The 9,732-nt window shown below is 41.6% G+C and overlaps 1 protein-coding gene across 1 annotated transcript; it reads left to right on the top strand.

The window, feature by feature from the left end:
• Positions 1-542: 542 nt before the first annotated feature.
• IL22 (interleukin 22) lies at positions 543-3,421 on the top strand. Its single transcript, XM_009671737.2, has 5 exons — positions 543-881; positions 1,657-1,722; positions 1,820-1,963; positions 2,184-2,249; positions 2,678-3,421. The coding sequence occupies exons 1-5, from the start codon at positions 678-680 to the stop codon at positions 2,789-2,791; spliced, it is 594 nt and encodes a 197-aa protein (XP_009670032.1). The 5' UTR covers positions 543-677; the 3' UTR covers positions 2,792-3,421.
• The last annotated feature ends 6,311 nt before the right edge of the window (positions 3,422-9,732 follow it).

Here is a 9,732-nt window from a genome sequence, read left to right as displayed (position 1 = left end):
CCAGTGACTTCAGTAGACCACTATGTGGGAAGGGTATTTGCAGAATAAAATTATAGGCTCGTTCTTTGGGTCTGGTGCAGTCTTTGACCACTTGTGTGCATCAGTCAGCGCCAGCGAGGCACCAATCTTATATCACAGATAACAAACAGAAATAAATGTAAATTGTAAAATCTACCATCAAATTGCTGATCCAATTAGCATGCTACAATTAAGGTGGAAGGCACAGAAGCATAAACTTCCCAATTACTTTTGAGCAACAAGAATGCAGGATTCCTACCCCAGTAAAAGCCCCTACTTTGCCCCTGCATTAAAATTTGGTTTACTTTATAAGAAACTACAGATTACAATGGCCTTGAAGTTGTATTTGTGGGTTTTGTAGTGGTTAGGTAGTTCTCAGAAGAGGCTACTGGAAAGTAAGAGACTTGCTGATGTCATTTTTAATTCATCACCAGCACCCAAAAAAAAAAAAAGGCTGAGAGGGATGATGATGGGCCTATATAAGGTGCACCTCACCTCCTGCAGAGCACACCGAGAATCACAGCAAAGGTAAGGCTTGCAGTCTACGTGCCTCTTGCTTTGCCTTGCCTACGCTCTGTGGTGCTAACGCTGCTCTCTCTCATCAGCGCTGAACGCCGTAGCCACAGCCCACTGGTGCTGACTACTTTGAGTTGTGAGCCATGGCCTCCCTGCAGACCTGGACCAAGTGCTTCGCAGGATGGATCTTCTTCTGCTGCTGTTGCTGTCTCCCTCTTCTTCTCACCAGCCCTCTGCCTCCAAAAGGGGTAGGAGTGGCTGTTACTGCCCATCATGCCTGCAGACTCAGGAAGATCAACTTCCTGCAGCCCTACATCAGGAATCGCACCTACACCTTGGCTAAAATGGTACAGTAACCCACCTCTCCCTCATGGCAGGATCTGAGAACTTCCTCTCCTCTTAGTGCCCAGGCTTCTTGTCTGCAGCATTTCTCTCTTTTCCTCATACTCACCTTCAGAAGAGTGTGTATTTGTGGTGAGGCAGAGCTCTACACATAGGGAGTTGGTCTGCTGCCTGCTAGTTGTGTAGCTGAGGAAGCTGCTGCCTTACCTCCTCTCCCTCCCCGAGGGAAAGGCAACCTACTGGCAGAACGCAGCCCTTTCTCTTGAGCAGACAGCTGTCAAACATGAGCTTAAATTTCTCTTTTCCCCCAGTCCATTCAAAGCTAGGCTTGGCTGTGACTCCAGCCACAGCCAGAACGGTCCTCACACATTTTGCAGGGATCTACTTCATTAGGTTTCTTTGGCCTGCTCTCACCCATATGTGGCTCATCCTGGTGTGCAACCATCGAATGCTGCAGCACCTCCACTGTGGACCATAATGAAGCTGGCCACCAGAGACACCTAATTTAGTCATCGTAACCACTAAGATATCTGACGTTTATGAGAGGGACATGAATTCAGACTTCTGCATATTTATTTTCCAGTGATGCTGACCCAGCGTCTCACACAATTAGGGGTGAAACAGTCACATTGCCCTGGTTTATCCACCTGTAACAGGATATCTTTCTATGATCTCCATTCATCTGTTTCTTCTGGACAATTATTGATGAAAACCTGAGGGTTTATTATTGACTTTAGTTAAGGTTCCCATCCCCATGTGACCTTTTTTTTTTCCTCTCAGGCCAGGGTCTCAGACGAGGACACAGACAACAGGCTCATTGGACAGCAACTCTATGTTAACATTAAGGTAAGTTTTACACCCATAGGGCTGCCTTCTCCATCTCTCTGCAGTACTCACTGATCTCTTATCATGATTTAACATGACCTCTTACTTGCATACATAGGAAAACAACCGCTGCTACATGATGAAGAGAGTTGCGGAGATCATCGTGAAAGATGTCCTCCTGTCTGAGGCCAAGGATCAGTATCCCTACACAGAGGAGGTAGCACAGTTCTTGGCGTCCATGACCTCAGAGCTGAGCAGATGCGTAAGTAGTCTTGGGCTTCCTTCCCTGTTGGTGGGTTTGTGACTCTCAGTGCTGCTCCTGAATCTCAGAATGCTGCAAAAGTGGCAAAAGACAGTGATGTGAAAGGAAACCTCGGATCAAAGATATCTGACTGGAGGTTAATTGAAAAGTGCGAAAAAGAAAAAAATATATTGTTGCATATAGCTGCCAATAATACCTCTGGATGTTTTCTTTTTTTCAGAAATTCTCAGGAAGCAGAGAACATATTGAAAAGAATTTGGAAGAAATGAAAAGCAAAATGAAACAGGTATGTTTTTTCAACATTTAAAAAGATCAGTTCCAAGCCCCGGTCACTTAGTTGGATTAAGACTAGATTATGAAATGAACTTCAGGAGATTATTTAAGAGGTGGGGCCTGTAGTGGCATTAAAGAGGGGATTAGAGATATTTCCACTTCCAGCCCTCCTGCACTGTTCCTATTAACTCTCCACACAGGTTAGAGTAATTTAAAATTGGCCTCGAGAAATCAGGCTGCAGGTAAATATAAATGCTACGTTGAATTTGGATGAATTCATTTGGATGAATTAAAGACATTATGATATAATGACTTTAATATAACTACTTATGAGAATAAGGAGGGTAAGTTCTAGATTCAGTTACTGTGACAAGCCTAGATGCAAATTTAAATCTCCTGAGAAATAATGCGATGCAAAAACTATGTTCTGCTCTTCTCTAGTTGGGAGCGAATGGAAAGAATAAAGCCATTGGAGAACTGGATTTACTGTTCGACTACATAGAAAATGCATGTACTGACACCCCAAAGAAGGGAGGAAACAAGAAGAAAAACTGAAAGAATTGTGAATCAGGCCTGAAGAAGGGTCTCCAAGAAACTCTTACTATGACACAACTCGATTAACTATCATGGAAAAAAACCCCACACCCCTAGACGCTCTGTATTTTTACTTGAACCAAAAATAGCAAGCCAAGTAGGCACAGATAGGATGCATATTGCTGCCTTCTTTGAAACAGAAAGCTCCAGAACAGCATTTGCAGCTCCATTTCAACAAAGCCCATCATTAGTTTAATTTTCAAAAGCACATTTCTATCCTGCTAATCTCTGTTGGAATGAGGCAACTGTTTCTGTATTTTGTAGGCTGGGGCTTAACAGCTGTGAATCAGCTTTGTTCAAGGTAGGCAGTGATAAGTAGCCAGGATGTTTTGAGCCTTTATCCCTCTTGCATATGTTGCCCCCTTCTGACCTTTACTTGAAAAATAGATATTTCAGACTCATTTAAAAATTAGTCTTGTCGTTCATATTTAATGGTAACTTATTTTAAGATAATAATTATTCAGTGCTTTTATTTATATAGATTAGTTGAAAAATAGTCAAGGAAATGTATTTATGAAAATGCATTAAAGCCTTTTAAATGAACTATGAAATTAAAATTGCTTTATAATATTTATATGCAGGTGGATTGTTTTGTAAATGCTTATTCTTTAATTTATTATAATAAATATTTTGATCCCCAAATACTGCTGTGTTATAGAGCTTTTCTTTTTTATTTGCATGCAACGGAGATGACATATGTTGGGCCTGTGGGGCTACTGGGCTGTATGCTTGTATCCAGAAAGGATGTAAGATCAGTCTGGTGAAACACTTCTTCACCATAAGGCTGAAATTTCAGCTTATCACCAGCCAGGACTTAGCAGGGAGAGTGTGGTCAGCCTGTCTTATAGAGGGTACTGGGAGAAAAAGCATCATTCCCATGTTACAGAGAAACCTGGGACAGCTTCATACTAAAGGCTGGTCTGGATCAATTCTCCTCGTATGGGCAGGAAGTGGAGGACCTGGATCAAATGAAATTCTGCTCATTGAAGCAGCAGGAAAGAGCTAAAGTGAAGGAACCCCACCTGTTCTGAAAGTTTCCGCTCGAGGACATTTGGATGTGTAGGTTGAGGTTGCTGGTGGTATCCCCTGTACCAAAAAGACTTCGTCAGGGGACCTGAAGCTGCCTTACACTGCTTGTGTAGCTCCATATGTTGCAGTGCTGAATTACACTTTGCTCTTTGATACTATGTTTTGGAAGAGCCATTAGTGTTTGTGAAGTCAGTGCAAGCTTATCCCAACCTATGGAAACAGAAATGAAGGCTGAAATCAGTCCTGCATCTTCTGGGGCAGCAGGCTCTCCTGGAGGATGTGGATGTATCCAGACAAAGCTTGCATTTGTATTTAAAATGACAGAAATGACCATATGCAATGGCCCTAATGCAGTGTATCATGTAAGAAGTACAGTCACATTAAACTTTGCTAATTTTTCACTTAGCTAGACAGGCAGCAGTTACTGCTTTATCATCTCAGAAACCTTAATTCAGGCCTCTTCTGAAACACCCTTGGGTATGCTGGCCTCAGTGAGTCACCATGTCCCCTGTGGGGCTACTCTACACCAACTGGTGAGACTTAAGGGTGCTTGGAGAAGGTGGCAGTCACTGTTTCACAGCCCCACTGAAGGATGCCCTGCTCTAATGAAGAGGTCATTCTGTGTTTCTCTTTCTGTTAGAGCTATGGCCTAGGGAGAAATGTGGTCCTAGGCCACACAGGACTTCACAGGTCATGACCAACATCTTAAATATTGTACAAAGACTGGAGTCAGACAGCGCAGACTTCTGAGTCAGTCATGCATGACCAAGCATTGCTTGGAAAGTGTCCTGCTTGTAAATCAGCCACTGGGTTCCCCCTCCGTTTAGCCTCTGAACTATTTTGAAGTCTTGCCAGTAGCACATTGCAGCTGTCCAGCTTTGATGTGGTAAAATTGACAGTAGCTGTACTTGCCTGCTATCCCCAGTTCACTGCCATCTTATCTTAGTTGAGCGCCAGGCGGTGTACCTAGAGTCACTGGTTCGGTTCATCCATTCTGCCTCAGTACCCATTAGACAAGATCCTATCTTGATTAGACACAGGTGAAAAGTCTGACACTGTCTTCCTTGGGTTGGAGGAGTTGGAGATAGGCAGGTAATAGCTGCCAACTCAAAATGCAGAGTGCTCAGTCTCACCGCCCCATAGACACACCAAATACAAAAGCTGTCCAGCAGCATCAGGGGTTTGAGAGCACTTCAGAAACAAATAAAGCCACTGGAGAGCAGCTTCATCCATCATCATCAGGGTCTGCAAGTCAGTCAGCAAAATCCCCTGGGCAAAGACAGCTGCTACATCTAAGAAAAAAGGATGAAGCCATTGCCAGGGCAGGAACATTTGCAGAAGACCTGCTGTGCTACAGCCAGCTCCATAGATGGCCAGACCAGGCTTAAAGAGGTCAAAGACATCCAAATAGTGACAAAGCCAGATAAAAGATGTAATAATGGGTTGTTAGCAAGTAATGATTTCTTGAGTAAAGCCTCACCATTTCCTCCTTCAGGGCAACAGGTAGCCTGTTCCTTTCTAAAGTAAAAAAAAAAAAAAGTCACTGTGAGTCTCCTCAAAAAAAGGATGCAGCTGGGGCAACAGTGTAGCTGTGGGAGGTGAAGTTCTGCAAATATAACACCTCTGGGAAAATCACTCACTGAAAGAACCCCATCTAAGATGAGATGCTTTCTCCCTCAGAACTGTATTCTGCCACTACCTTGGCAGAGTAAGCTTTTATTCCTATTGACCTTATTGGCAAAGAGCTGCTAATTTGAAATAGCCTGAGCATACCTGACAACCCAGAAAATGTACTGGGATCCTGAAAAGGCTATGATGGTGAGAGAGAGGACTTTGTTTTGATTCTTGCACACCCACAACTAAGAATTTCAAAAATTAGATTTGGCATGAAATTTCTACCTCTGCTTATCTTACCTCTTGCTTCATTTGTTATAGATCATCCATAAACCAGGGTGATCTGTGTGAAAAATGTTTGCTAGAAAGACATCTAGAAGACATCTGATGATTAGATACCATAATCTCCTACCGGTTCAGTAGAGTTTTGGTAGACAGCTTGGCCGAACAAGAGACATTCAGAGTTGTCTCAAGAAATTCTAATCCTATTAATCCTCCAAGGTGAATTATAAAACCTCTGATAGAAAAAAGAGCTCCTATATACTTGAGAGTGATAAGCCTTACGAATTGAGCCAAGAGATATCTGGGAGAAATGATGGTGGGAAATCCTTACTGTCTTAATAGATTCACCTTTCCTTTCAAATAAAAGTGAAAGACAGCCCAAAACCACTTAATCCCAACATCAGCTATTGAAATGGGGTGACAGTGAAACAGGATTAAACTGCCCAATGTTGATCTTGGACCAGAGGGATTTTGAGATACAAGCGCCCACCTATACCTGATTTGAGCAAGGTCTATGGTGAACTGAGACTATAACACTTTCTTGCGGAAATTCATAGACTAAACTGACATATGACCCATCTGGGTGACATATGTCTCTTACATGTCGAACTGGATGTAATCAGCATGGCTTACTTTGCTTCACACTTTCATTCTTTATCTCACAGCATACGAATTAGGTGCCTGTTAACAGCTGAGGCAGAAATGGCCTGACGGTGACAGCCTGACAGGCTTTGACAATGTTAGAGGGCTTAACCCTTTACTGTATCATATAGGATATTTATTTTATTTCTTGTGGAACAGGCAATGATATTGTCAGGAACGGCTGGATGATATCCTACATCTAATCACTTAAACTTCCAACACCTGATGGCAAAGGGAGGGAATTTAAACACCCACTGGGAAATTCATGTCTTCTGACCTTTGACAGCTACAAAAGAAATGCTTATCCCAAAACTATCCAGTCTAGGCTCCCTTTATAGTCAATGGAGGGCAATAGGAATTATCCAGGTGTGATTCATCTGATCTGTGTTTGAAGTTTATAATGACTATACCTTTGGACAGAATAAGATGACTGTGCCCTAAAACTACCTATTTTCTTCCTTGGTTGTAAATGGAGATCAGACTATGAACCACATTTGCTGTTCCTCATTGAGACCGTCTCTTCACAAACTGATAGTAACTTATTTCCATCTTCTGCCTCTTTCAGGACCCTTCCACATTGTCCTTTCTGAGCTGCCCTACCCAGAACTGCTGAATTAACCTCGGGTTTGCCATGCTGGGGCTAAACACAAATGAAAATCCTTTTACCCACAAAAAGGTAAGAAACAGTCACCTATTTATTAACTTGTCCAACCTTGAAAACAGCCACGTGGAAGACATTAACATGGAAATCTCATGAGCTGGAGCCTTGCAAATGCCACACAACACATTTTGTGGAATTTCCTTCACCAGCTTTCTCACAGAGAACACATGGTTTGTGAGCATGTGAAGGGCTGTGAGTGGCCGGCTGGAGGCTGGTTCTGAACAGACAAAGGAAGTAGAAGACAGAGATTTCACTTGCAACCAGGGGTAATGTCTGAGACAAGTAGTTACTGACCGAAAGCAAATAAAGATGTACTTTCAATTTAGTGAATAGTTACTGCTCAGAAAAGGGAAACTGTGCTGAAATGTTTCATTTTGACATTTCCTAAATAAAACATTTCATCTTTACACTTCAAAATAGTGTTTTGGTTTAGAACTTTACCTACATTTTCTTTCAAAGGATAAAAAGGGCTTGAAAGTAAAATGGGCTGTTTCATTTTGAGCTGGACAAGTGCTTTGGGCTGACCCCAAATGAATTTTTTTGTTTTAATTTTTCAGTTGGGTCACCAACCTGAAACTCCGTTATTCACGCAATTCTAATTTCCGTTGCCCTGTTTTCCTTCTCTCACCCCCTCCAAGTCATGGACTAATGGCTATAATTCCCAGGGGTGCTTGACCTGGCTGGGAGAGCACCTGACCCACATCCTTTATTGAGAACACCTCTGTCTTAGAGGCGGGGAGACCTCCCCTGGAGCAAAAATTGCCATAGCCACCTACTGCTTAATTTGCTTTTTTTGGCTTTTCCTCTCCTTCACTCACATTAGGTGACTAGAACAGACACTTTTTTCTATGTAGATAATTCTAAAACATTTAAACTAACTCTGAAACTTCATATTGTGAAGACAGGGGAATCCAAAGCATGAAGAGAAGTTTCCACATCCTGCTTAGTAAGTACTGCTGACAGTTTAAGAAACGTCTCTTAAATACATAATGAAGAATGTTCCTCAGTCGTGAGATTTACATATTCAGCATCTGAATACATATTCTTCAAGTGACCTAGAATAATAGAGAGTGCTGATATTTCTAATTTGCTGCTGGAAATATTTTCTGGACAATGTAAAGAGCTGAAAATATCTTGGTGGTGAACCAGCAGCATGTGATTATGTCAGCCTATGCTTTAAAGCACAAACAGCTAAATCCTGCTTTGAAGACCACGTGAACTGCAATGAACAAGCTTAAGCGCCTTATAACACTTTCAGTCACAGCAACGGTCAGTAGCCGATGGATGTTTGTAAAACTGGTGTAATATGAAGCAGAATTAGGCTGCTAATATGAAGCAGGATTAGCAGAGACGTTAAAGTCAATCTCAAGCTTGTGAATGATGCTGCCAGGTGGAAGATTATGACCAAGGAAAGAATGAAAACCTACAGTACAATCTTGTGGGACCCAGGTGTTCTTGACAGGCAGCTACTCAATGACACGCTACAGAAGCCAGCATTTTCAGGCTGGAAAATAATGTAACCTCTGAGAGGGTCCACATCAGGATTCTATGTCATTTAAGAGCTCATTAAGAAGCCTTATTACAGTGAGAGGTAAATGAGAAAATGCAAACTTTGGTGAGGCTGATGGCATTTCTGGGGCCACACAGAGTTCTTAACTTATGCATATCCATTTGTAACACCTTTTTCTGGGTTAGCATGCAGCTTCAGACCTTATCAGATAAGCTGTACCAACTTCACCACTAGCAAAAGTGTTAAACTATTACATAAGCGAGAAGCGTTCTTCTGAAGTCTAGGAAATCTCTCTCAGCTTAGCCTTTGAATTCCAAATCCCTGGCCAAATTTACAGATATTGATTGCTGTCATTTCATCCGGAATACACTTATGAATGGTTTAGAAAGGATGATATTTTTATCCCTTTCCTCTGCTAAGGAGAAGATGGAAAAGTTCTCTGGAGAAGAACTGTCCACTTGTCTCCAGCAAATTAACTCATGAGACCCAAATATTTTTTGATTATTAAGGCACAGCATTAAATATTTACAACATCAGGCCATTTTTCTTCTTTAGGATTGAATAAGGAGAAGTAGCAAATCTTTCAAACTAAAAATGTTTTCTGTTTTACTCAGGGTAACATTACATGAAATATTTTGAAGAAATTGAGTGAAAAATGTCTTTGACTAACTGACTTGAAACTGCGGTATGGTTGCACCTACAAGAACCAGTCAAGCTCTTCAATGGAAATTGTAGTCCTAGTTTCAAATGACTGAATGCAAAACAATATTGTTTTCCAAAAACTGCCAAATTCCACTGAATTAAAGCTTATTTGGTGCAATACTTTTCCAAAAGAGAGAAGCTTCGGACTCCTATGGAGCAGTTATGGAGTGGTGATGACGTTCATTAGGCTGTGAAAGGTCAATCATGCATCTGTGATGAAGTCAAAAAAACTACTCTATCTTAAAGATTGACTTTCTGATTTGCCTTTTGCATTAGATCTTGATTTGTAAGAGCTCCCAAAGAGTTAGCTCATCATGTACCTGCTCCTGCTCCCACAGAAGACAGAAAACTCCTATTGACTTCAAAGTTTGTAAGATCAGGGTTGTAATTTGTGTATCAAGTTAATTATGTTACAAAGAAAGGATGAAAGATATCAATACAGATATTAAAATGGAAGTGAAG

This window comes from Struthio camelus, chromosome 1, assembly GCF_040807025.1.
Source record: "Struthio camelus isolate bStrCam1 chromosome 1, bStrCam1.hap1, whole genome shotgun sequence".
Lineage (NCBI taxonomy): Eukaryota > Metazoa > Chordata > Aves > Struthioniformes > Struthionidae > Struthio > Struthio camelus.
The sequence above is the reverse complement of the archived record's forward strand: the minus strand, read 5'-3'. Positions and strand labels throughout refer to the sequence as shown.

Bases quoted from the DNA above. Each gene is read 5' to 3' on its own strand.
- IL22 (XM_009671737.2), top strand. From the start codon at position 678: ATGGCCTCCCTGCAGACCTGGACCAAGTGCTTCGCAGGATGGATCTTC. The intron at 882-1,656 runs GTACAGTAACCC...TTTTCCTCTCAG, and splicing joins CCTACACCTTGGCTAAAATG to GCCAGGGTCTCAGACGAGGA. The intron at 1,964-2,183 runs GTAAGTAGTCTT...TCTTTTTTTCAG, and splicing joins CCTCAGAGCTGAGCAGATGC to AAATTCTCAGGAAGCAGAGA.